At 47.0% G+C, this 27,317-nt stretch overlaps 1 protein-coding gene across 5 annotated transcripts in view; it reads right to left on the bottom strand.

The window, feature by feature from the left end:
* The window catches only part of UBR4 (ubiquitin protein ligase E3 component n-recognin 4), a 132,806-nt gene that overhangs the window by 21,788 nt on the left and 83,701 nt on the right, over window positions 1–27,317 (bottom strand). For all 5 annotated transcript variants that reach the window (XM_072828086.1, XM_072828088.1, XM_072828090.1 and 2 more), the window contains 26 exons: window positions 26,512–26,739; window positions 25,717–25,795; window positions 24,983–25,228; window positions 24,028–24,196; window positions 23,424–23,568; window positions 22,774–22,859; window positions 21,994–22,081; window positions 21,546–21,739; window positions 19,360–19,599; window positions 18,865–19,003; window positions 17,999–18,124; window positions 17,790–17,918; window positions 16,378–16,721; window positions 14,736–14,826; window positions 14,304–14,388; window positions 14,015–14,142; window positions 10,335–10,464; window positions 10,057–10,214; window positions 9,262–9,371; window positions 8,441–8,582; window positions 8,002–8,083; window positions 7,553–7,726; window positions 5,050–5,171; window positions 4,006–4,203; window positions 2,978–3,058; window positions 161–248 (listed from right to left, as the gene is read on the bottom strand). In XM_072828086.1, coding sequence (XP_072684187.1) covers window positions 161–248; window positions 2,978–3,058; window positions 4,006–4,203; window positions 5,050–5,171; window positions 7,553–7,726; window positions 8,002–8,083; window positions 8,441–8,582; window positions 9,262–9,371; window positions 10,057–10,214; window positions 10,335–10,464; window positions 14,015–14,142; window positions 14,304–14,388; window positions 14,736–14,826; window positions 16,378–16,721; window positions 17,790–17,918; window positions 17,999–18,124; window positions 18,865–19,003; window positions 19,360–19,599; window positions 21,546–21,739; window positions 21,994–22,081; window positions 22,774–22,859; window positions 23,424–23,568; window positions 24,028–24,196; window positions 24,983–25,228; window positions 25,717–25,795; window positions 26,512–26,739 — 3,802 coding nt within the window. The remainder of the gene's footprint in view (window positions 1–160; window positions 249–2,977; window positions 3,059–4,005; window positions 4,204–5,049; window positions 5,172–7,552; window positions 7,727–8,001; window positions 8,084–8,440; window positions 8,583–9,261; window positions 9,372–10,056; window positions 10,215–10,334; window positions 10,465–14,014; window positions 14,143–14,303; window positions 14,389–14,735; window positions 14,827–16,377; window positions 16,722–17,789; window positions 17,919–17,998; window positions 18,125–18,864; window positions 19,004–19,359; window positions 19,600–21,545; window positions 21,740–21,993; window positions 22,082–22,773; window positions 22,860–23,423; window positions 23,569–24,027; window positions 24,197–24,982; window positions 25,229–25,716; window positions 25,796–26,511; window positions 26,740–27,317) is intronic.

The following is a 27,317-nucleotide window of genomic DNA, read 5'->3' as shown; positions in this document are numbered from 1 at the left end:
TATCTCCAAGAAAAGCATTGACACTTGGATGTTAAACTATGAGACTGAAGCCAATTATGATTATTTACTCAAATATATGAAAATATATACAACCACCGTCACCAAAAAAAGCCAAAAACAAACCCCAACCCAACATGCAGCAGTGTCTGTAAGGGCCTACCTGTGGTGGAGTCCAGGGACTCAATAAACTCCTCAGTGGCATCACCCAATAGCCCACGCATGCGGTAAACAATCCTCATGGGTTCTCCCTGAACAGAGGCAGGTAGACAAAGGGGCTTGTAAACAGGTTCAGAAAATGCAAAGGACTTAATACCTGGCCTCGTTCTTCTACTTCTCTACATGATCTTAACCACAACATCTAGAATTCAAGCATGTTGCAACTCACGTAGTGGAAAGGAAGCCAATTTTATGTAGCATCTACTATGGGCCAGGAATTGTGCGAAGCATTTTATAAACACAATCTCATTTAATTTCATTAAAATTGTATGTAACAAAAATAATTACTATTATTTATTGAGTGTTTTACTCTGTGCTAAGTTCCATGCTAATCAAGCACATCTTACACTAGGTTAAGCAGCTTTTTTAGAGTTATCCAGTGATAAGCACAGTCTAATTCCAAGCCTGTGCCTCCTTCAGGAGCACAAATTCTCTCTAACCAAAGGGACCACAACCCAAAGAATCAGGACAAGCAAGATCAATTAGATTAAAGAGCTTTAGAAGATGTGGTATACGGGCAGCCCCAGTGGCTTAGCGGTTTAGCGCCGCCTGCAGCCCAGGGTGTGATCCTGGAGACCTAGGATCAAGTCCCATGTCAGGCTCCCTGCATGGAGCCTGCTTCTCCCTCTGCCTGTGTTTCTGCCTCTCTCTCTCTCTCTCTCTGTGTGTGTCTCGTGAATAAATAAATAAAAATCTTAAAAAAAAAAAGAATAAAATCTTAAAAAAAAAAAAAGATGTGGTCTATGTATACAATGGAATATTACTCAGCCATTAGAAACAACAAATACCCACCAATTGCTTTGACGTGGATGGAACTGGAGGGTATTATGCTGAGCGAAATAACTCAACTGGAAAAGGACAAACATTATATGGTCTCATTCATTTGAGGAATATAAAAATTAGTGAAAGGGAATAAAGGGAAAGGAGAGAAAATGAGTGAAAATATCAGTGAGGGTGACAAAACATGAGAGACACCTAACTCTGGGAAATGAACAAGGGGTAGTGGAAAGGGAGGTGGGCGGGGGGTTGGGGTGACTGGGTGATGGGCACTGAGGAGGGCACTTGGCAGGATGAGCACTGGGTGTTATGCTAAATGTTGGCAAATTGAACTCAATAAAAAATTTAAAAAAAAAGATTAAAGAGCTGTGATTCAAGACTCAGGAATCAAAAGTAAGAGCATAAGCTAATCCTGAGATCTTCACATAACCACACAACAAGGAAAGGGTTCTTTCCAAGTTACTCAAGTTAAAACCTCTAACCTGATGGAAGGATTAGAAATAAGTCTTTTGCAAACTAGAAGAGTAGAGCACTTTACTAGACTGGAGGATCAGGACAGGTCACTATATACTGTATACTAAGTTAGGCACTCTACTGTGTACATTACTCTCATTCTGGAGGTAAGAGAAACAGGGGTCTAAAGTCACCCTGTGTGAAATGAAGTTGAAGTGCAGGTACCACATTAATTCACGCTGCCTGCCTCTACGTCCGTGCTCAGTTTCAGGAGAGGAAAGCCTCATGGGAGAGAACCTGTCAGGCCACTTGCAGATAGGGAAGCCCAATGGCAACTTAAGAGAATGAACGGCCAGAGAACAGGGCAGAAACAGAGACACAGAAACAGACCAGGCTCTAGTCAGTAGCTAAGGAGAAAGGCTGTTTATCAGGAAACAGAGGGGTAGAACAAAAATGCAAGTTGATGAAGGCCCTCATAAAAAGGTACCACAAACTCTGGACTTTGCCAGAAGTCGTCCTCAGTGGACTGAGCAATAAAATGAAGGGCAGTGATCCTCAACTTCTACCTTGCCTCATGGTTCAAGGAGGAAGATGCCCATGTATGCTCTTTGGGTTCCATACCACCATTTACAAGGCAGGCATAGAAGCTTGGTGTTTATTTTTTGTGTACACCAGGGATCAAATCTGTATGTTTCTGTTTTGGTGCGTTAAGTGTCAATGACAAGATGCACTGGACCGGGCAATCTTCTGTGCGTCTCTCTGCTAACCAGCAGCAATACCTGCTGACCAGGATTCCCAGCATAGTGGGAGAACAGAAAAGAGAGAAGCAAAAACATGTGACAGACCAAAGGCCAAACATACCAGCAGATACCACCAATCCAGTGTCTTAAACTCTCCAGAAATATTTGGGACTCAATATGGAAAAGTTCACCGTGCTTTAATGGCACACTAGCTTGCCCTACTTCCATTACTTTGACTAAAAACTCCCCCTGATGAAGGGATGGGAAGAGGAGGGGAAACAGAACACCTAAGACCCTGACAGAGAGGCCAAACGGTATTAAGGGGGCCAAAGGACCAAAGCACCATGCTTCCTTCACTTCCCTTTCCTATCCTCAAGAACTGCCTGTCTGCGTCTCATTTCCCTGCTAGTAAGACAGAAGCCATGCTCGCTCCCTGAAGGCTCCACGTGAGCAGGCCCCTGAAAGCAGAGTGCTCATCTTAGTGGAGAGGTGCTCATGTAGAAAGGATCCAGGACAGCAAGCACTTCCTGTCACATGCCTCCTCCGACACTGTTGGCCTGAGGGGACCAAGCCAGACACGCTTGTCCTCCCCTGAAGCTCTTCTACCACTGGTCAGATGCCTCAAAAGGAGGACAAGATGACTGGCTTTCTCAACAACCAGAGCCAGGAAAGGCACGGCTGTGGAAGCACGGTGACAAGCTGGGCAGGGATGATTAAGAACGGTGCCTCCTGGTACAAGTCTGCATAAGTCAGAAAAGTAAAACCCCACCTCCAAGAAAACAAGCACATACCTCATTCGTGGTACACCAGACTTTCTTGTAAACCTCAGCCACAGGAAGGTCCAAACTAATGATCTTATTGTTCACTAGAAGCTGAACAGCAGAGGAGACGAGGCTGTTATTCCAAGTAATTATAATGCAAGTACATTTCAAGATGAAAGGGTACTTAATGGGATCCCTGGGTGGCGCAGCGGTTTAGTGCCTGCCTTTGACCCAGGGCGCGATCCTGGAGACCCGGGATCGAATCCCACGTCAGGCTCCCGGTGCATGGAGCCTGCTTCTCTCTCTGCCTGTGTCTCTGCCTCTCTCTCTCTGTGTCTATCATGAATAAATAAATAAAATCTTTAAAAAAAAAAAAAAAAAAAAAAAAAAAAAAAAAGAAAGGGTACTTAATGACAGCAGTTCCTAACTCATCACTTTTGTGTTCTGAACTCATCAACTCTCCCTCTCTAAACTGCACACATGTGTGCACAACACACAGAATCTGGGACATAATTTCAGAGGGTACAAATACCCTTAACCCAGACCACTAACTCCAAGTTAAAATCTACTGCCGAAGATCTTCTCCTACCCGGAGTCCCTCTTAGGTTCTGCCAGAAAAACCATTTTCTCTATTTCCCTGAACAGGCTTTCCACCCCATAGGTGACAAAGCCAGATCCTGGAGTTGTCTGCCACAAGGTACTAGACACAGGGCCAGAAATCTGCACAGGGGCCACTGTGCCAGTATTTAGAGAGCTTAATTAACTTGGAACCCCTGGGAAATCTGTCAGAGCAACAAAAATAATAAAATCCTACTCTGTGACAAGCAAAACTCACTCACCATTTGCTTACAGCATGGCAGGCACTGGGTACCCTTTACAGGTAATTAACCTTAACACCAGGTAAGATACATAGGTGGGAACCACTGGCCCCATTTACAGAGGAAGAAGTTAAAGCAAGCTACCTGCCCAAGGTTAACCAGCTACTAAGTAGGGAGGTACCTGGATGTGACCCCAGCCCAAGTTCTTAGCCATGAGAGCAACAATCCTACACTTATTACCTCCATCCCGCTGTCATCCTCCAGGAGAGCCACCAAGTCACAGTCCTGGCAAATCTTGTTCTTTATATCCCTCATAAGTGGCCCAATGCCTGGCTCATTGCTACTATATGGGTTCCCGGGCATCCTGCCCTGTAAGAAGTCTTCTTGTTGGGGGTCCTTCTCCAGGGTTACAAAGAATTCAGTGACCTCATTCTCCTCCTAAAGGACAGAGAGAAGAACGCATTGGCAGGGATGGCATAAAGATATTACAGAAGGATGGCAGAGGTCTTTTGGATTCAGACTATGCTACTTCATTCCATAGAAACAAACACATGGAGGAAACATCTAGCCCCTTACACATTTTAAGATATAAACAATAGAAACTCAAAGGTGATTCTACATACACTTCAAATAGCCTTCAATATCAAGCATCTCCTCTGAAACTCAAGGGTGGAGTAGGAGAGAAAGCCCACCATGACCAGCACATGGGCCCTGTTATCAAAGCTGTTACTGAACCAAGGAGAGAGGGCTTTCCTCCTCCTGCTCGCCTCAAGCAATGCTAGCCCATCCGCAGTGGGACGACTCTGCCACTGATGACCCCCACACCAAAAGGAGGGTCTTTCTATTATGTAACACTCAGGCACACGAAACCCCAAAGAACTCTCATCATTAACTGATAACGCCGATATTTTTCAGCAGGAGAGGGTCTTTGGGTCATACAATGCTCTCGGATAGCTAGGTGAGAGAAACAAACACATGTACATGTGTGCGTGCACCAAACAGAGGTGGGGAAAGCAGAAAGAGAGGGAGCATTTCTTCACTCTAGCTCAATATTGTTTCTTTCACAGCATACTGAATGGGTAAAGCAGCAGGATCTTAGCAAGGTGGGGGTTAGACCCCATTCTTAAGATTGGTCCAAACCTTCAATCTAGGACATAAGACCAAGGAAGGTCATCAGATTTCCCATCAAGGAGCAAGAAAATTAAGACCACCCATAACTAACAGGCTTCTTGGCAGAATGGCGCACACGGACCCCTGGGAGGCACAGGAAGAAGCATGGCTTACGGGATAAATGATGCTGCAGAGCCTCTCAAAGATGAAGACCGGTGTCCGGTAGTCATCCAGGTTGTAGCGCTTGGCTGTCTCGATGCACACAGCCATGAAGGCCTTGGTTTCCGATTCTGTGCCTGCCAGAAATCAAAGTGGCCACATCAGTTGGGAGAGAGCTTCACATACACAAACCCTGATGAGACTTTACATGAAGCACAATCACCAGCAGGTTCTTTCTTTCCAGTAAAATTTTAAATGCCCTGCATGGCAGTATCAATATTTCAATTGGAAACTTGAAGCTGACCGATTTCCATGCTCAGACCACACTCGGGCATTTGAAAGCCAGAGTGCCCAAGTCAACATAGTACATCTTGCTTCCTCTCAGAATGATCACTTCAAGGAGAGGAACTATGCTTTATTCAACTAGCATCCTTTTGGCCAAAACAGGTACTCAAAAACGTCAAATAACAATCCTAACTGTATTCCAGGCAAATCAAAGGGAAATTCTAGCTTCAAGCTTCAACCTTAAGTGATAAAGGCGGACTACCCTCTACAAACCAGAGAGACAACTTCAAGTCACAGAAGGAATATGCTTCAAAAGGATCCACTGTGGGAGGCTTGGGCAGCTCAGTTAGTTAAGCATCTGACCGTCTGACTCTTGGTTTCGGCTCAGGTCATGACCTCAAGGTCCTGGGATCAAGCCCCGTGACAGGCTCTGCACTCAGCACAAAGTCAGCTAGAAATTGTCTCCCTCTCCCTCCATTCCTCCCCCTGCTCATGCGCTCTCAAATGAATAAAATAAAATCTTTTTTAAAAAGGGAAGTAGGGGCAGCCCGGGTGGCTCAGCGGTTCAGCGCCACCTTCAGCCCGGGGTGTGATCCTGGGGACCCGCGATTCAGTCCCACATCGAGCTCCCCGCATGGTGCCTGCTTCTCCTTCTGCCTAGGTCTCTGCCTCTGTGAGTGTGTGTGTCTCATGGATAAATTAATAAAATCTTTAAAAAACGGGGGGGGGGGGGCAGGGGTCCAACTGACATGGCAAGGTCACAAACTGGCTCAGCATGGCATGATGAAAATACATCAGGAATGTCTTCATGTTTGAAATTATGACAGACTACACTTCCTGATCTACTCCCACTCCTCACCACTTAAGTAACATTTATCAGTGAACTGTCACACTAGCAAAGACGAATCAAAACCCAAAACTAGGAGATATTCAGAACCTACAGAGGAAGTTGGTGTCTGAGCTTTGGTTTCCAGAACCTGCCAGGATTTGAGAGCTAGACACAAAGCCCCAGGTCTGCCAAGGTGAAGAATCTAGTGGGAACCCCTCCCCACACACAAAAGTCTGGTGCCCCAAAAGAGCTACACCATGGTACAAGGGTCAACTAGAAGTAACTCTTCCTCTTCCCCAGGCAAGTCACAAAAATGAAATGGTGTTCCCTTATAATCTGGCATTGAGTAGAGGAGAAAAAGATCTCCCTGGAAAGAACTCATAACAGGCTGCCCCTCCCCCAGGGGTCTGTGGCTCAAACTTCATACTACCTAAGGAGGTCTACAAAACCTGAAGCTCAGAACTTCATGAACGACTACCCTAGTCTTCGGCAGTACCTGGAGATGCTTTGCAGAAGCAGTTACAAATCCTCACTGGAGAAACCCATACTTGGCTTGGGCCCTAAAGAATTTTCACAGAGGGTGCCTGGGTGGCTCAGCTGACCATCCAACTCTTGGTTTTGGCTCATGATCTCAGAGTCTTGAGCTCGAGCCCCATGTAAGGCGCTGGCACTTGGCAGGGAGTCTGCCTCACCATCCCTGTCCCCCTCCCTGCACTCTATCTCTAAAAAAAATAGTTTTTTAAATCTTAAAAAAAAATTTTTTTTCCACAGAAAAAACCCTGAAACATGACCTCACAGTCAAAAATCACAAAATACAAAAGATTTAAGGCATCAGAATCAAGAGCTGGAATAACAAACAGCAGAACTGGATAAATATTTCAAGCATTAGAATTATCAGACACAGAAATGTTTGCTATGTTTGCAAATTACAAGAGGAATGGAAAATGTGAGTGAAAAACAAGTGACCTATAGAGAACCACAAAGACTCAACAGGTAGACTACAGAGCTAACACAGTGAAAAAAAAACTAGTGAACTACATGAAAGAACTGAAAAAATCCTCCAAAGTCAGCATAAAGAGATGGTGAGATGGGCCCAGAACAGAGCAGTAAAGAGAAATGGATGAGAGGGTGGGTTCCACAAGGTTGATGGAGAGACTGGGGCAAAGACAACTGAGGAGATGATGGTGGAGAATTTTCCAGAAAGCAAAGACACCAATCTGAGGACACACACTTCCTTCTATTCTATGACCTTAATATAAAACGTCTAAATGGACTAAGCCCAGTTCTGGAATTTTACAGCTCCAAGCACCAGAGCTTCTCGCCCTCTTTCCTCAAAGTAGAGAGAAGCCTGCCATCGTCTTCTAGCAGGCATCCCCCCTGCTCTGGGCTGCTGGGCAGTGCTACCTGTGGTCATGTCCTCTAGCATCTCAAGCAGCATGTCCTGGGTCTCGTCGATCAGCTTGGTCCTCTGCACCACCAGCTTTCGCAAGCACAGGTATCCATTCAGCACAGTACCCACCAAACGACTTTTAAAATGTCTTTTGATGGACTCCACCTCAACAAAGGAGGAAAGAAGGCCTGTGGGGACAGAAAAAAGCTGCTGCCAGGGCTCTGAATGGGAATGACCGTAAGGAAATTCATGACTTCCAGAGATTATGATCAACTCCAAAGCAACTTCCAAGCAGAGCAGGCGCTCAAAAATGTCAGCCCACCAAAGAGGAACACACAGAGTTTAAATAGGCACTGAGTCAACACAAGAGAGAACAGAGTCAATCTCTGTGCCCTAAGAACAAAGGTCAGCCCCCAAACTATACCCAGGGTGCCTAAAGGAAAGACCCGGAGGCTCAGTCTACCTGTGAGACTTTTGAGGGCGTAACCCTGCTGCAGGTCAGTGCTCAGGGTGGCCTCCTCCAGGGCCAGCAAGCGGGCAATCTCCTATACAGAACAAGCAGAGTTAGTGACAGCACTGCTGACGATGTTGGCCCCCTCCAGTTGCAGTCCAGGAGCCCGCAACAGGAACTAGACACTCTGCAGTCACCGTTTTATCCCAATGACCCCTTGAGCTGAACCTCTACAGAACTCCTAAAAAGCTGGGGGCAGTTTACAATGATGGTAAGGATGGCTCAAAGACCAGTAACAGCCGAAATGCCCCCAGCAGGTTGCTGCCTCCTTATGATACACAAAGCTATAAAGATAAATTTTTCAACAAACATTTCTTCTCCGCCAAGAAGGATGGCATGAAGGATGAAAGCAGAAACAGAAAAGGGCTCTCCTGAGCAGAGGGGCGGCTACCTTGGTGATGAGGTTGCCGACGTAGGGCAGGACTCCCCGAGCTGCAAGGTAGACTTTCCAGTGGGCCGAAGTGATGAGCTTCTGGTAGAGAGCCAAGTACTCAGCAGCACACTCGCCAGCTATGCTCAGCTCGTCCAGGTAGCTGCCCCAAGGGACACAGAGCACTGTGAGAACTCCGCTCCAGTGGCTCCAACAGGCACTCTCCGCTCCTCCCACCTCGTCCTCTGCTGTCCTGCGCTCCCCCCCTTCTTTCTGGGCACCTCAGGAAATCCCGAACTTCCCACCGGGGAACTCCCCACATGTGGGGATAACACGCGCACACAACGGGGACACGATGCAGTGAACTATACTCATTTGGACCAACTGGCACCGAGATTTAAGAGTGCCTATCCGGGGAGCGAGACTGCAGTTCGGAGTGGCTTGTGGAGAAGGCAAGTGTACCACGGAGTTTAGTGGCTGATGGTGTGGGCTTTGGAACTCCACCGCCTGGATTCCAATCCTGCCTTCAGCTGACAAGTCCCTCAACCACATCAAGCCTAGGCTGCTATGAGGATGAAATGAGATGGGGCAGGCTGCACATTTATATGCTTCTACAACCTTAACAACCGTGAGCTACCAGTGCTGATGTTCTATTACCACCAGCAGCAGGACCACTCAGCTTTCTTGTCCTTTCCTGTTTTGTGCTCTTCTATGCAGCACAATATGGGTATGGAGCCCAGGTGTGCCTTCTATCATCCTGACCTATTGATTCCCCCAGGAAAATAGGGAAAGCTGACCCCAGGTGAAGCCTGAACACCCTTCCACCCCCACTCAAGCAGTACCTGGTGAGGAGGTCAAGGACCTGCTGTTTGCGGCTGGGAATGGTGGCAAGAGCTTCCACAATGGTGCAGGCTGCCTGCCTGGCTGCCTGCGTTGCTGGAGTGAAGAGCACCTGCAGGACACAGGAGAGAAGCTCCAGCTCAGGGGACAGCCTGCCTCGCCAGGCCCCCAACATGGCACAATCAACTGCCACCCTTCCAGAAGTCCTCTGGGCACTTCTCAGGGAAAAGATTAAAGGTGAAAACCAACAGCTAATGCCAGATGCAACCGTGGTTGCTCAGGAGTCCCCTTCTTCATGGAAAATTTCTTCCTCAAGCAATCTGGAGGATGCCCCTAATGGCTGAACTAGTCAAATAATCAAGTCTTTTTCTTAGGATACATTTCTTTTAATTCTATTTTTGGGATAGCTATACACTAAATACTTCTACCTAGTAAAATATTTCTCATTTTATGTATTAGTGGACAAGTGGATGCCCTTAATTACTTTAATCCTTCCTTATGTTTGACAGAACAAAGAGAGAGGGCAGCAGGAGGTAGGGATGAAAGGAGAAAAAGGGAAAGCAGCATTGAGGCTTTGTTCTGGTTAAGGGGCCAGGGAGGATAGTGGCAAGCACACCAGCTTGAGAAAGGCACAGGAAAATCCTGTCTTGACCAGTCTACCACACTGGTAGCTACAACCAAGAACCTCCCATTGCTTTCTATATCTGAAAGGAAGAGAGAGCAGAGCAGACACATGGGGAGGAGCAGAAATGGGCTGCCTGGCTCTGGGGCAGAGGGCCGAGCACGTGGTCACTCACTTGCCGCAGCCAGTTGTTATGGCCTAGTTTGAGATCCAAGGGGGGCGTCCTCTTCCCACGACGACTCAGGAACTGTTTCCACCTCCACACGTACTTCTCGGTCAAATAGAGGTGGCGGAGCTCTGACTTGCTGGGGGACTTCCCATTGCCATCTATCCCTGGCAGGCACAGGGGTTCACCAGGGGTAAGGAAAGGAAGTGACAGAAAGTAGGGATTGCAGGGCTGTCGTGATATGGGTAAGAGGGTTGACTTCCCCGGTCTTGAAGAGACAGACACACCTCTGATAGGAAGACACTTCTTCCAGGATTCATAGGATGCTTTGGGGTCTCTCTTGAGCCACAGCTGAGCCTGGGCATGGATCTCATTGCAGTACGGTTTGACTGTGGTGAGGGCTTCAACGGGGACGTCCTGCAGGTGGAAGGCCGAACAGGGTGGGGAGCTTCAGAGCATACCTGAGTTGGGCTCCAATACAACGGCACATACGCCCCAGCGGGACATACGCAAAAGCAAGGATCAGAAGGATCAATGTTTGTATCAGTTATGCCCAAATATGTGTTCCTGTTAAAGCATTCTGGCCCAATTTAGCAGCACCAACTCCATGCTTGGCTTCAAGTCACTGCTTTGACTGCAGAGGATAAGATGTAGCTGGCTTCCTATAGACCATCCTACAACCACAAACACCAATTCCTATCCCAAACCTGACTCGCAGTTTCCTTAACCTAAATCTTCAAGGAGTCTCTGAGCAGTCTCCAGAATTTCAAGAGCCACTACTAAGCCGAACTAAGGTGCACAGCAGAGAGATCCATACAGCACTCTAAGCTTGCCGTTCTCAAGCTTTTTGGCCTCAGGACGCCTTCACTCTTAAAAAATTACTTAAGACTCTAAACAGCTTTTGTACGTATGATTCTATTGATATTTACCATGCTAAGAAGCATGAGAAATTCTTAAAATATTTACTAATTTCATTTAAAAATGAGAACAAAAAAAAAAAAAAGGCAAAAATAAAATAAAAATAAAAAATAAAAAAAAATAAAAAATAAAAAATAAAAATGGGAACAAAGGGACAATGTAAATGACATTTTTTATATTTCCAAAGTAAAAATCATCTGAAGAAGTGACACTATTTTTGGTTTTTGAAAATTTGCCTAACAGACTGCCTTAGTAGGAGCTGGATTCTCCAACCTACTTCTGTGTTCCAACTGTTTGGGAGAAGTTGTTTGGGCTGAAGTGCATGAAAAACACCCAGCTGCATACAGATACACAGCTGGAAAGGAGAAGAATGTTTTACTAGACTGCTCATTTAATTGTGGGTTTCTTTCTTTCTGATACTACTATTAACAAGTTATAGGTTCTTAAAGATTGGCTGTTACATGGAAGCTGAAATCAATGGATAAACTTTTCACAGTCCTTTTTTTTTTTTTTCTTTTCATAGTCCATTATACTAAAACTCGTTTTACCTACTCATGATTCTGTAGCATTTGCTGGTCATTTGGAAAATACTGGCTCACTGAGTTATGCCAATGCCTCTAAAGTGACAGGCATACTTCATTCATTTTTAAAGAAAATGTCTGCTAAACACCCAATTCTGAATGACAACTAGCCTGGTGCACATTTTCCCAAGCACATTTTCTTACAGGGGCTCCGTAAGAAAAGCATCTGGCTCAGCCTGCATCTGAAATAATACCCCATGTGCTTCTCAAGACAAGTGCTGTAGCAGGAGCACTTCTGTGTACTTCCACACTGAATATTAAAAACACAAGTACACCAGAGTCAAGATTTACTAAAATTCACTTGTGCTGCTTCACCAAGGATCCCCTTGAGTCAAAGCACAGGACAGTGAAGAGCCCGGCCAGGAGGGTGGCTGGGAGCTGTCGCCTTTCCCACTGAGGCTCCAGCAGCCCAACCCACCACTGAATATGTGCCCTTAGCACCAATGGTGCCAGACCTGAAGGGGCAAACAGGGTCAGCGGAAGATTCTGCAACAGACATTGACCTCACAGATTCCCGGATAGTCTGGGCAACACCCAGGCATCTGGGAGTCCCAATGTTAGAACTGGTGCTTTCTCTAGGCTGGCGTTAAGCACAGTGTGAACATCGATATGGGGCTCTGGTGCTTAGAGGGTAAGCAACTCTAGAAATCTGCTGCCTCACTCTGGAAAAAATCGATGGTTATCTGAAAGTAGGGTTCTTCTTCAATCAAAGGCCAATTTTATCTAAGAATGAGCTCTGAGGGGAAATAAACCTCACCAAAGGGAAGGAAGATGGATACTTCAGTCCTGCCTTTTTTTTTTTTTAAGATTTTATTTATTTATTCATGACAGAAACAGAGAGAGAGAGAGAGAGAGAAAGCAGAGACACAGGCAGAGGGAGAAGCAGGCTCCATGTAGGGAGCCAGACACGGGACTCGATCCCAGGTCTCCAGGATCACACCCTGGGCTGAAGGTGGTGCTAAACCGCTGGGCCACCAGGGCTGCCCACCCCCCCGCCCCGCCCCAGCTTTTTAAAAGATTTTTATTTATTCATGAGAGACATACAGAGACCTAGGCAGAGGGAGAAGCAGGCTCCTCTCAGGGAGCCCAATAGGGGACTCAATCCCGGATGCTAGGATCATGCCCTGAGCCAAAGGCAGATGTTCAACCGCTGAGCCACCCAGGCGTTCCTGCCCTGCCTTTTCTAAGGACTGTCTAGGAAAAGGAGAGTCAAAGAAAATTCAGTGAACTGTTCAGGATCCAGCTTCCTCCCTAGTGCTAACCACTCAGAAAGCAGTCTTCCTACAATGCTAAAGACTGTTCTCACCAAAGGATTCTATCAGGATGGGGCAGGAATCAAATAGCCCAAGGACCACAGAGGAGTAAGGGACAAGGAGCCTCAGGCATGGCCGTGAAGAAGAATTATGGTCCATGTTTTCCAAAGGCTGTTACAAGCACATCAATCTGGGGCTAGGCTATGGTTATTTTAGAATAAAACTTGGCTTTCCTCTCTCACTTAATGATTCACTGAGTGGCTATCATCTGCTAGATATTACACTCTGCCCTGGACATAAAATAAACGTCTAAACTAATGTCCCTGGGTTCAAGGAGCTCACAACCCGCCTAGCAGGGAACTGGATCTTCTAAGGAGCAGCTCACTGAGAGGGGAGATCCTACACAGTAGACAGCATGCAGCGGCAGCCACCATTTACTAGGGACTAACATGAGCCACACAGCATTCTGGGCATGTGACCGCATCAAGTAACTGATTCTTCACAATGTATTGTGCTCTCATTTCAGAGGTAGGCAATCTGAGGAGCCTGAGTCAGTAACTTGCCCAAAGTCACAAGGCTAGTAAATAGAAGAGCTGGGATGTGAAGTCTTGCTTCAGAGCCTAGGATCTTCACCAAAGCACCATGCTGCATGGTCAAAGTCACAGGGGCAGGAAAGAACACTGTGCTCTCTGGGAGCTGTGAGTCCTCTGTCCTCCAATGGGACTGGAAAGACAGTCCTCCAGTAAAGCTGTCTTGTTCAAGGCTCTTGATTTTCATGTTTATTTTACCCTTGAGACTTTCCTCTGAGAAACCTTCTTTCTCAAAAATCCCAACTCCTAATAAATAAAATCTATAAAAGGTGGGGGGGGGGGTCCCTGGGTGGCTCAGCAGTTTAGCGCCTGCCTTCAGCCCAGGGCGTGATCCTGGAGTCCCGGGATCGAGTCCCACGTCGGGCTCCCTGCATGTAGCCTGCATTTCCCTCTGCCTGTGTCTCTGCCTCTCTCTCTCTCTCTCTCAATCTCTCTCTCTGGGTCTCTCATGAATAAATAAAATCTTAAAAAAAAAAAAAATCCCAACTCCTATCTGCTGAAGTATGGCGAAGGAAGTGCTGGTGCCCCACCACGAGCAGGCTGAGTGCCGGGTAAGGCAGGACACCATGCTGGCTGGGGCAGGAGGGGGCCGCCGCCTTGCTCTCTGTGACTCCCCACCCGGTACCTTGTTCTTCTTGCTGGTTGGAGCAGGTGGTTTAATCAACTTCTGCAAGATCCGCAGGCACATGAGGGTAATGTTCTCCACAACCACAGGAGTCTTAATGTTCACGGCCATGAGGAAAAGGCTGAGAGCTAGGGGCAGGGATAGGAAGGACAGGCCAAGTCTCAGTCATAGCACCCTGTACCTGCTCCAGCAAGGCTGTCCATGGCGGCTGCCCTGCCCCACCACCTCTGTGGCTAGAACTGCACCCGAAGCCCCCATCCCCTTTCTGAAAAGCCCCTAACCAGCTCACCACAGCGTAACCGGAGTTCCCAGCAGCTGTCCTCCTTTGAGATGGAATCTGTCAGCAACAGCATTTCATACTGAAGGCTGCTTGCCTAGAAGGCCAACGAGAGGAGACATGAAAAGAGGAGAGTCTGCAAGTGAGACCAGGACTGGGCCTCATGTCCAAACTCTGATCAGGGAACTCAGAACTAAGATGTCTAGTACTCAGTGGCACCATCAGAAAGAGAAAGGAGGGGTAGAGACCCCTGTACTCCATCCAGCCAACCACCAATTTCTCTTCTCCCTGAGGCTGGCTCTGACCTGGGACAGTCATTCTAGGGTAAGAGCTCTCCAGGCTGCTGCTCCTTGCCTCCCTAGCCACGCCAGGGAGACTGATGGAAAGAAAGTGAGGGAACGCAGGAGAAAGAGGAAGGAGTCAGAGTGTGGCTGTCCTGCTTACCAGATCGGGATTGGCCCAGTGGCCCTTCAGGGCAGTGGAGACTTTGCCAATAATCAAGTCATTCATTTGCTGGGTGGCTTCTGGATTGTCTCTGGGGAAACAAAGAAATGGAAGTCCTGTTACCTACCTGAAGGAGCACAGAGAAAAGGCACTCAATGCCAAGGGCCACCTGGCCTCCCCACGGGCCTGACCACAAATTGGCCCCACAAGACCTGGATCTGTAAGAGAGTGCCCATCACAGCCACCTGCCCCACAGCAGTCACTGGGGAGAGCAACTACAGCATCTAAGAGATCTCCCCATGCACAGCCCAGGCTAAAGAGACCTCCCCAGGCACTGCCTGGTGCACCACATCCTCCAATCTCTGAATTCGGGGGACCCCTGCCAGGATGGGTTACAACACTTTCCTCATTTTCTCCATCTGCCTCCACTTTACCTCCCATGAGGTACCCACATTTCCCACTGACGCCTCACCATAAGAATGTCTGTATTAGTCATGACAATGTCAATTGTACTAGGTCACTTTCTCACTTCCTTCCCTGTTTCGAATAAAAACCAGAGTCCTTCCAATGGCCTAGAAGATCCCCCCAGGATCTGGCCCCCAGAAACGTCTCATTCTCCTTCCTGTTTCCCAGGTGGCCTCCTTCACACCACCTACACAGCTCCCGCATCATCCCCAGCACAGGCCTGCCTCTTGCTCTTAAATGTGAGGTTTCCTATGTGTGCAACCACAGCTGAGACATCTTCATGGCTTGTCCCCTTACTTCACACACGTCTTCTCTGACCACCTTCTCCCAGCAGCAATTCCTGCCACAGTCAGGGGTGCCACCCCAGCTGTACCTCCCTTTCACAACCCAATCTCCTGACACTGTACTTGTGCAAGTATCTTTCTACAGTTCTCCCCACCTGGACTGCAGGCTCCAGGAAGTAGGGACTCTGTTTCATTTACCACTGCACAGAGTCCAGAACAATGCCTGGCATTCAGCAGATGCTCAAAAAACACCCACTAAGTGAATAAATAATACAGCAAGAAACAGTTACCAATCACCTAACATGTCCCGGAACTCATGTCGCACACTTAGTAAATCTAGCTCTGGCGACTGCATCCACAATACTAGTACTCAATAAATACAAGTTATTGCCCACGAGTTATACCATTCCACCTTCGCCACAAGCCTTTAAGGTATTTACTATTATTATCAGTATTTTTCAGATGACGAAAACCTCAGCTCAGGGAAGGTAGGTAAGCTGTCCAAAGCACAGAGATCAAACACTGAGCCCAAGCTTCACTGCTAGGCTACACTGTTCCACTGGCCTCTTCCATGTGAGTCTGAAGTCCAAGTGCCCGGTCACTCCCTTCGCTTCCCTCACCAGAATCCAGAGACTGTTCAGGGAACTTCACTGGAACCAACAAAGTACAAGCCAAATATTCTTTTTATGAGGAAATCTGGTCTCAAATGCTCACAGAGTCTGCTCATCCAGACCCCTGGCCATCTCCTGCACTTCCGCCCTCCTAAGTAAGCCAGCCCGTCTGGCAGTGACAAACACCACACTTTGCACCCCCAAGCTCCCAGCATGGCTGCTACCACCAATTTCTGTGCCAGCAGGAGTTACTGTGTCCACAATCCCAAGGCAGGCGCTGACCGAGTTAGCAGGCACATGAGCTGGCGGACCTCCTCCCGCATGCCTGCAGAGCCCCGACGGAGATTGTAATCAAAGAGCTCCCGGATGAGGCCCTGAGAGACGAGGATGTGCCTCAGGGCTGGATTGGTGGCCAGGGCCCGGAGCAGTGTGATACAATGTTCTGTGACAGCCGAGGCGCAGCCGTAGCACTTGGTGGAGGATGTGTGGCCACAGCCCAGGACAGATAAGGCGCGGTACTGGCTGGCAGTGAAAGTGGGCTGCACGGAGGTTCGGGACGATTTGGTGGCCGCTTCCCTCTGTTGCAGGTCATATTCCAACAACTCTTTTCGTGAAGCAAAGACTTTCTAAGAAAAAAAAAAAAAAGATAAAAGAGATACAAATTAGCAATTAAAGGAAGGAGAAAGGGAAAGTTAACTAGAAATCAGGTTTGGTTTGAAAAAACACTTTAGGGGTGCCTGGGTGGCTTAGTCGGTTAAGTGTCTGCCTTTGGCTTAGGTCATGATCTCGGGGTCCTGGAATTGACCCCACCTTGGGCTCCTGGCTCCGTGTGGAGCTTGCTTCTCCCTCCCCCTCTGCTGCTCTCCCTGCCTGTGCTTTCTCTGTCAACTAAATAAGTAGGTAAAAAGATAGCTAGATAAATAGATACATAAATAGATATATATATATCTATACATAAATAGATACATGCATGATCTAATTTAATCTTTGTGATGACCCCACCCATTAAATATTTCATCCTTGTTTTACAGAGCAGGAAGCTGAAGCTTAGGAAGATTGGTGTGCCCAAGACAAACGGCAGAATCAGAACTCAAGCCCTGATCAGAAGCACATGTCCTTAACTTCCATGTAATGCTGTCTCATAAAGAACAAACACAAAGATCAGAGATGTAGGCCCATGAAACAAAGACAATTCTAGGGGGCAAAGAACCAGCTTGTCTGTGGCCAGCCTCCCATCCCACGGAGATTAGGTCAGTAATATTCCATTGGCCTCACAGCCCACCTTGGTTGACTGGCATTGGTGTGCCCTGCCCCTCCAGTCTACAAATATGGCATATCAGAAAAAAGAGGGAACAGAATCTTGACACCCAGTTTTTTAAAACTTGCCACCCCTCTGCTGAAAGATGAGTTGTGAATGGGCCAAGGAAAACAGATTTATTTATTTATTTTTTTGGAAAACAGATTTATAATCATCTGTTATCCTCAGTCTTCTGGAACAAATTCAGGTCTCTGCCAAGCACCAGAAACTATAGTGGGAGAGAAGCTAAATGGTGCAGCGACCTAGACCTTGCCTTTTCAGCCAACTGAGCAAGGGAAACCCAAGATTTGAACTGCCGGAGCGGGGCAACAGGCCTGCTCTGAAAACAGGAGGGGTAACACTTGACAGAACACTAGAGCGGCTCCAGTTCCTCTACCTGGATGATTTTGGAAAGCTCATCAAACGAGTTCTTGCAATCTCCACAGTACTCCTGAGCCAGCTGCAGGATGTACCGATTCACGCTGGCTGAAGTGGAACTGATGCCCCCAGCTGTCCCCGAGTCATCCTGCAACCCAAGAGGTATGCTGTCAGCCTCCTGCTTCAGACCCAGAGCCCTCTCCAGATGCCCCTCTAGCTTGGGGTTACCTGTGGCTTTTCAGGGGCTGCCTCGTTCACTTTGCAGAGCAGGTTCTCCAGCTGTGGCCGGTGTCCCATCAGCTGGTGATACACTCGGTCAGCTTTGTCCAGAAGTGTATTAATGTTGGAAACAGCCTAGCAGGAGAAGACAACTGTGTGTGAAGGCTTTTCCTTGAGTGATCCCAACTGCTAACTGTTTCCTGAAACATTTCCTACAGGTCAGGTTCTGCGTTTCATACATTCATCACTTCTATTCCTCACAATAATCCCTGGGGTTGGTACATTATTTATAGTAACATACAATATGTATCTAACACAATATACATAAAAATACACAATGCTGAGAGAAGTCATTTTCATTAGGTCACATAGCACTAAAAAGACACAGCAGGAACTGGAACTTTGGTCCTTCTGACTCCATAGCTAAATGTTCTCTTGCTTCCCATGCTGCTTCTAGCAGCAATCCCAAAAGCTCCCCACTTTTGACTATCATCTAATCCCTAGTCCCACCACACCACACAGACTGAGAACCAGACCCTGGATAAGCAGACACTGCTGGAAGGCCAACAGCTGTAATACGAGACATCTCTGGAATAAATGCAAGGCACTCATCCGACTTCTTCCTGCCTTTCCAAATCTAAAGTTACATGCCCCTTGAGACATTCTAGTTCACTGCCAACATGCTCCAAAGTCCTATGTAAATCACATGTTCCAATGCCATTATCTGCACCCGCCTGAAAGCCAGGTCCTAAAGAGAGTGCTGAGTCAAGGAAGACTTGGGTGAAAAGGAAAAGCACACTGCCCTCCAATAGCCCTGCTGCCCAAAGCTCAGAGCAAAGCCACTGTCCTTGAGTATAGGACAGACCCAGCCTCACCTTCTTCCGGTCTTCTTCATTCTCAATGGGATCCACTGCACAGCAAGGCTTGGCATAGAGCATAAAATCGAAGCGAGCGTATTTACAGAAACCACAGGCATTGCAGAGGAAGGGATCTTTTTCATCGTAGTTGATGGACCTAAAGAACCAAAATGTTTCGGTCAAGGAGGGGCGGCAGCAGAGGTCTGGAGTGGTGTGCAGGGACTGTGAGTGCCACACGCATATTCTGGAACTGTGTCAGGATGACAAGAGGTGAGGATGCTTACACAACCAGGTAATGAGAAAGGATGACTTGGAACTAAGCTGAGGGATCCCCACCCCCAGGCTACCACGGGACAGGTGCAGGCACTGCTCTTTCTTCCACCACCTTCTAGCCTTGAACTCCACACACCCATAACCCTCCAATAATGATGAAGGCAGCAAACACCGAGACTCTTGTAGGGGATACAAGGGACATACGTGGCCCCAACCGGGGCGACACACTCTCCCCCTCACCTGCATTTGTGACACTGGTAGACATTCTCTCCACAGTTGCCACAGACCCCTGGGTTGGCAGGGACGGAGGCACTGCAGCGGGGGCACTGCAGGGTCTCTGTGGAGGCCTGATAGTTTTCGTAGAAGTCCGCAAACTCAATCATCAGGTTGGAGGCCACAATGGGCAAGGGCAGGTCGATCTTCACCTCTGTCTGCCCAGGGGTCAGCTGAACTTTCTTGGCCTTATGCCAGCGAGCCGGCCTAGGAGAGAGAGTGGCAGCTAGAGGGATAGAGGGCCGGGGAGCCACTTTCATACCCCTCCAGTGACAGAGGTCTGAGGAGACAAAGAGCAAGACTGTCCCCGTGTGTTCTCCTAAGGTAGTCATCACTTTAAGAAGTGAAGATACAGCAAATAATACCAACCTAATTTTTAAAACATTCACTATAGAAAAGAATATAAGCACTTTAAGGTGCTCTGTAGAATCATTTTTTCAGATTCTAAAAAAATAACAAAAGACATTACTCCAAAAGTATGCTGCCCTGAAGCCTGAATCCCAAGAGGTACCATGTGCCAAGTACAGACCGAAAAAAAAAAAAAAAAAAAGCATGTAATTATTTAGAATAATCACATTAATCACAGGTAATATTTATTGGGCACTTAATATGTGCTAGGCTCTGTTCTCAGCACATTACATACACTAAACTAGTTCTAATCCTCAAAATAACACCCTAAGAGTGGACTTATCTCCATTTTACAGTTAAAGAAACAAAGGCAGCACAACTCCCATGTCGAGACAGGTAGGAGGGCGGGGGTGTAAACCCACGGTCTTACTACAGAGTCTGAGCTTCCAGCTGCTGCACCGATGCTACACGACACAAAATGAAATCCACCTCCTCCAAAGGCGGTGGGTTATCCCAGTGAGCAGCTTCTACTTGCAGGTCACCAATGTTAGCTACTCCTCAAAGGAAGAAAACTTCCTGCAGGCAGTGCTCCTAGCAGCCGTCCAATGATGTGGTAAACTCTAGCTTTACTCTGCCGCTCAGAGTGATACCAATACTTCCATTCTGTGCACAACAGCCCCAAAAGTCTTACTATTCAAGCAGCACCTCCCCACGTCCTCTGCCCAACAGCAGTGCCTGAGATTTCAACAAGAGATCGGTTTCTGGGAGTCAACACTATAACCCACGCTGATGCCTTCTTTGGCCCACAAACGACATGCCCCCACTCAGACACTGGAAGATGTGAGCTAGAAAGATCCAACTTGGGCAGATATAGAGGGAAGGTACATGTGGAAATGGAAGGACAGCCTGCGTACTAGAGGAGCTTCTTGAGACTTACTGCCTGCTCCATGAGCAAGAAAACAGTGTCTTAACTGAAAAAATGACAACTACTTCCCAATACAGATGTTATAGAAAACTAGAACTGCCCTAATTAACATGAGTAGGAGGAGCCTGAAGTTCCCTCACTCAGCTTCCCCTCCCAAGGAAGGCTGTGAATTGCTTCCTGAGACCCCAAAGGCTCCACTGGACATGATTTTATTATTTTTAATTTATTATTATTTATCTATGTATACACATATGTATGCATACACACATAGATTTTATTTATTTATTTATGAGAGACCCAGAAAGAGAGAGGCAGAGACACAGGGAGAGGGAGTAGCAGACTCCATGCAGGGAACCCGATGTGAGACTCGATCCTGGGACTCCAGGATCACGCCCTGGGCCGAAGGCAGACGCTAAATCACTGAGCCACCCAGGGATCCCCATCCATGGACATGATTTTGTTTTTTTTTTTTTTTTTTTTTAAAGAGAATGTCTCTTCTTTTTTTTTTTAATTTTTATTTATTTATGATAGTCACACACAGAGAGAGAGAGAGAGAGAGGCAGAGACACAGGCAGAGGGAGAAGCAGGCTCCATGCACCGGAAGCCCGACGTGGGATTCGATCCTGGGTCTCCAGGATTGCGCCCTGGGCCAAAGGCAGGCGCCAAACCGCTGCGCCACCCAGGGATCCCCATGGACATGATTTTAAAAGAACCTTTGTCAACACCCTTAGGAACTGTGTCTCACTTTTGTCTGCGTCATGACGCAAGGGGGTAAGAAGATCCTACCAATCCCTACGGATATGCTGCTTTACCCGATTCTAGCAATCAGAGCCAGCAAAGCCTTACAAGCTGCCCCTTCCCAAGTCTGAGGAGCCCTTACTTGTTTTTTAACTCTACGATGGCCTGCACAGTCCGGTTGTTGTAATAGAGGTTGATGGTCCGCACCATCTTTGTCCGTTTCAGATCTCCAATTTTCACTGTCACTTTGCTGATGGTGTGGCTGCCGATGAGCTTCACAACCTGCTGGGTTGTGGTGTACCGCGTGTCCACTTTAATGGAAGACAGCTTGATATACTAAACACAGGAGTACACACAAAACATTGTATCAGTTCAAGGTAACTGGCTCATCCTGCCTTCTTCAAAACTGATCACTGTAACCCACTCTTCATCCATGGATAAAGTTTCTATTAAGGGTGGTTAAGTGTGGCAAGTAAGCATGCCATACCACCAGTGACCAAACACCTATGTGGCCACACTCAAGCTCCAGTAACAAGAAACCCACTAGCCCTGCAAGCCTCATGACTGCCCCTGTTGAAGACGGCACTTACACAGAACGGCACCTCTGGATTATTACACACCAGGCAGGGATCGCTCTCCAGGTAATAGCCATCAAATTCCACTAAGCCAGACAAGGTGCTAAGGAAGAAACCAGTCTCAGCATAAGGAAATCTTCATCTTAGAAAGCACTGAGCTTCACGAAGAAGCCATGAATGAGCCACTGCTCAACATTCCCTGAAGTGAGCCCCACCCTAGTAAGAACATAAGGGGAAGTGAGAACTCCCAATAGGGCTTAGACGTCACAGGAAGGGAATTTCAACCAATTTACCAAGATGGTTCCTATTTCTGAGCTGTTCTGAGGTCAGAGGAATCCTAAAAAGTGACATTAAAATTTGACTCCAAGAAGAGTCACAATTAGATTTACTAAAAAAAAATCACTGAATTGTATACTAAAAATAGGTGATTTTTGTGATATATAAATTATACCTCAATGAAGTTTAGAGGGAAAAAAAGTCACTATTAAAACTAAAGAAATAACAGCTTGTTTAACCAGCAAATAGTCTTTCAAAAGTTTTTTTTAATATAGCTATTTTCTGTAAACTTATCTGATTTAGACTTAGACACTTGAAATTGAGACATTCTCAAATTTCTGCTTACCAAGACTTAATTTAGCAGTCACATTTTGAGTACCCCATGGGCACATGGCCTCAGCTACATGGGAGGGATTCGAAAACCAACTAGGCAGAGATGTATTGATTCTTATGTAAAGGCCAACCAATGTGGAAATAGCAACTGGGACTTCAAACAGGGAGAAAGCAGAACAAGCTCACTTGTAAATATTGGAGTTGGGATGGTTGGTAAGAATGTGGTTTTGGGTCCGCAGAATTTCCACAGCCTTCTGTGAATACTCCTTCAACTGAAACAGAAGTCAATAAAAAAAGGCCACAGTTAAAGCCCAAGGGAAAGTCTTACTGGCAAAGACTTCTGTCTTCTGTCTAGCTGATACTGTCCAAGAAGCACCAGGCCTCTCAGCCCCCACGTAAAATCATACAAGGCTGGGCCTAACTCCTACAAGTGTCCAACAATCTTTAGTGACAGCCATCTCTCTAGACCCTGTACATGAAAATAATTTCTATTCCCAAGGAGAAGTCATGAAATGGTTATCCAATTGCAGAGACACTTTTAGGGATGTCATCAGGGCTGCCAGGAAAACCTGGGGTACACCTTCTTTCCTAAAGCAACTTTAATGGGTTGCATTTTCCTCCCCACCTGATTACCTCCTGTTGGCTAAGGCAAATTGAGCCTGTACTTATTTGCTAACATATGTTATCTGTGTGGTATGTATGTTGGCAGTGCTTACCATACACCTAAAAAGATTTCACATATGCACTCCCTATGCGGGTTGATGATGTTCTTAACTCAAAAGAAAAAAAGGTCAAATATGCCAAGTCAGCCCCTCTGACCATATGTCAATTGTTACCTTCTTCTCCGTTTGTGGGGTTTTCAAGGAGAAATATCCTAGTAGGTCCACAAACTGGGCAGCCTTACGACCATAGGCTGGGAGTTCTGGCCATATGGACCACATCAGATCTAACAGAAGTTCCTGTTGAGATTTACTAGAGTTTCTGTAGATAAAGGATAGTTCGTATTACCAATCAGCAGAAAACCTTGTGGTTCTTTTTATTCATCAACTAGGCCCAAGTACCATTTTTATAGATATACATATCTACCTCCCCACAACCAGGGGTTAAGTTTGAATTGTTTCTGCACTCTTTGGGCAGTAGATCCTAACAGGCATAGCTCCAATCTTTCCTATCTTCAGAAGGTAGCCTAAAGAGTGAAGCCTGGTCGCTTTACAAACTTGTAAACACAGCCCTCTCAGGAAAAATGATCATTTCTTACTTAAAACATCACTTTAAAGGCAGATAACTTGATGCAGACATCTATAATAGTCAAGAAGACCCAGGCTGATATAAATACTGACACTGGGACTGTGAATGTGTGATGTAAAGCAAGACAGAACTACATTGTCCACTGGGATCCTGGACCCATGCAGACTGCCAAAATGAACCCTGGGACCCTACCTGTAGATATGCAGGGTCAGACAGTGGGCCTGCCAGCGCACCGAAGAAGAATTGGACTCTAACAGGAAACAACGCAGGAACTGAACCAAGGTCTCCTTATCTGCAAATTTGTTCAGCTGGTTCACCAGAGCTGTGCACAGCTGGTCCTCCTGGCTGCCTGAGCTCTCACCTGCAAAATCAGGGGAGGACTGAGGACTGGAAAGCAGGAAATGTGCTCTAGGGTCTCAAAGCTGTTACTACCAGATGGAGACGGAGGCAGTTCAGTCCATTTCTAAGAGTTTCAACTAAATGATTTTAATTTGAAAACAACTTTAACTTGTTTACTGGAGAACAAAAGGCCAGCCCCATATGAGACCAGCAATAATACTGCTACCAAAAAAGCACAGGACGAAGTGCTGACACAGGCCTGGCCCTGAGCACACATACAGCTACCCTAGAGGGGGGAATCTCCTTTCAGGGGTTTGCTCCCTGAAACAGCTGTCTGAAGAATTAACTGGGAGAATGTAAACCGCCTGCACTGCTCTCCACCCTTAATCACCCATCCCAGGACTCCACAGACCATGAGAAACAGTAAAACAGAAAGGCTTTTGCCTTCCTGATAGTAAGAAATCAGCCAAAACACTTCCATGTGTAGAGATTTAACAGTTTACCAGGCATGTTTACAAGCATCATTTGAGGCTCACAACCTCTCCACAAGGCAGGTGTCCTGTATTACTTCATGGGAAAACTTGGGTTACTAAAAATGTTTAGTGCACTCTCACCTTTCTTTGGTATGGAATCCACATGATCAAGGTGTAATTGACAATGGAACCAAAACTAGATACTGGACAGCCTCTGAGCTGTCAGGTCCTAGTAAATAGGGATAAAAGCCCTTTCCAAGGAGGACCATAAACCATGTGCTCCAAGAAATCAGAACACATTGCCCTGGTCACCAAGGTAAGAGAGTAACGTTTACCCTCTTTCTCCTTTTCCTTTTCTTCTTTCTTGCTTTTCTTTGTAGACGACTTGGACTGTGTCGTGGCCTGACCAGAACTGGCAGCCACAGGGGCTGTGGAAGAGGAGGCACTCGAGGAGCCCGCCGAGGCTGCCAGCGCGGCAAGGACTTTGCTGCCACACAGGGCACAGGAGAGCAGCTGCAGCAGTACTGGGGACACCCCCTCATCCACCAGGAAGCTGACTTGGAGGAGGAAGTACAGGACGGCTGCAGGCAGAGGAGACGGGTCTCAGCTCAGAGACAAATGTGCTGGACAGAGGTGCTGCAGGGGCCACATCAGCACATGCTGGGACTGCCCCCACCCCACCAGCTGGCGTTCTGAATCTTCTCTACCAGATGCTGCCCAGAATTCACACCTTGTGCACAAATAACCTAGTAAATGTCCTGACAGCTACCTAGCCCCACTTCTTTCAATAAGACGATTCTCTAACTCCACAGGCTCCTCTTTAGCTGTAGCTCCACAAACTGGAGGTCAGCTACTCCTACTGTGCCCCCCTAGTACCCCCAATTTTGCATCTGACCCTTATCAATCTCAAGTTTTGACTGGTCTTCTTAGCTAGGCAGAGTTCTAGCTATGTGTCTTGTTCACAGCCCTATCCCTGGCATCCAGTTCAGTGCTTGGCACAGGGCAGGCTTCAATAAGTAGTTCTCAAAGGGATGAACAAATAGGCACTGAAAGGAGCTGCCCTGCTTACAATCGTCTTTGATGCAGAATTTCTGCCAGTTGACGGTTCGCTGGGCAGCAATCTCTGCACAAGCCTTCAGGTGCTCCATCTGAAAGGGAAACCAATTGCCAGAATGAGTAAGCCCACCAATTGGCCTGTGCCATACCAAACATGCTCTCCCTTGAGGGTGATCCTGTGCCCCGGTGAGCCACCACACAAATACCCTTTGTTTTCAGGGACCCTTCACACCACTCATTAACACAGCAGGAAAGATAGGCCATGATGGGAAACTATGATCCAGTTTCCCTTTTTTTCTTTTCTTCCTACCCTCCCAGTTTACTTTTCTCTTGTTGAAAAAACAACTGTAAGGACAAGAGTTTTAGAGTATACGTGATACCAAAGATATTCTCATCTAGAGGCTCCCATGCAATATATTCAGTTCGATCCCCAAAATCCGAACATCTTCAGGCACATCATTTCTTTAGTATTCAAGGACAAAAATCAGAGATTTGCAAATTCCAGGTTGATCCTATCCTATCCATATGAGCCAATGACACAGGAATAAGCCCAAGCTACTCCTCCTCATGATGGAACCACTACCAAGTGGAGTGGGGATGGTGAGGGGGTTATCTCAGATCTTGAAGCCAACCACACTTAATATACATGTGATGCTTTAATATACATGTGATGGATCCACCCTGAACTCAACTGTGGCTGCTGACATTCTCTGAGTACATAAAAGCCCTATACCAATCCATCCTATTGCCTACCTGACTCTCATCACAAGCCCTCTCCCTATCCCACCATACCCCTCACCCCTCATACCAGGCTGATGAGTGTGTCATACTGCAAGGCAGAGCCTGAGCTGGCTGTAACCACACTTGCCCGGAGGAATATCCCTTGTTCCTCCAGCAGCTTCTTGATCCCACGCACGTGGGAGTCCAGGGTGTGCAAATCCCGGAGCTGGCGATACTTTTCCTTTGACCCACAGATGAAGAGCAGAAGTTTGCGGACTTGACGACGCACAAAGGGAGTTTGCTGGATCATCAGGTACTTGAGAAGAAAGGCAACACAAAGAATTAAGGGCTTAGGAAGTGTACCACCAGTGGCTCCCTGGGCTTTCATGAACTGTTAGTGAAAAGTGGTAAGAAACACACACCAAGCTATTTCCTCATGGCCAAGCTAGCCTCCAGTGAACTTCAGTATTCCTGACATGGGCATGAGAAAGCTGTCAAAGAGGGAGAAACAGTAATATTCCTGCTCTCTTACTGGGAAGGTTCTGGAATCTACAGGGAAGCTAGCCTCTGCTCCAGCATACCCAGAGTGAAATGGTCAGGAAAACATACTCAGAATCTCTCTTTCAGGTTAAAGAGGTGGAGAAGAGGTTGAGTTGTTCCATCCATATAACCTGAAATGGTCACCGCGGGTATGCTAATAGCCTATTCTTCCCAGAGTTAATCTCAAACTTGCTGTGATGGCAGCTAATCTTAAGCTCGCATCCCTCAGCTGCCTCTAACCCCACCCATCACACGCTGCTCTGCAATAGCCAGTCCAGAAGTGTACTAACTATGCTTCTCTGACAGCTGGCTCCCCCTCAAGTCCTGCCAATAGGGAACAAAAACAGGCATGAG

Source organism: Canis lupus, chromosome 5 (assembly GCF_048164855.1).
Source record: "Canis lupus baileyi chromosome 5, mCanLup2.hap1, whole genome shotgun sequence".
In the NCBI taxonomy this organism is placed as follows: domain Eukaryota; kingdom Metazoa; phylum Chordata; class Mammalia; order Carnivora; family Canidae; genus Canis; species Canis lupus.
This window is presented reverse-complemented; position numbering and strand designations above follow the sequence as displayed.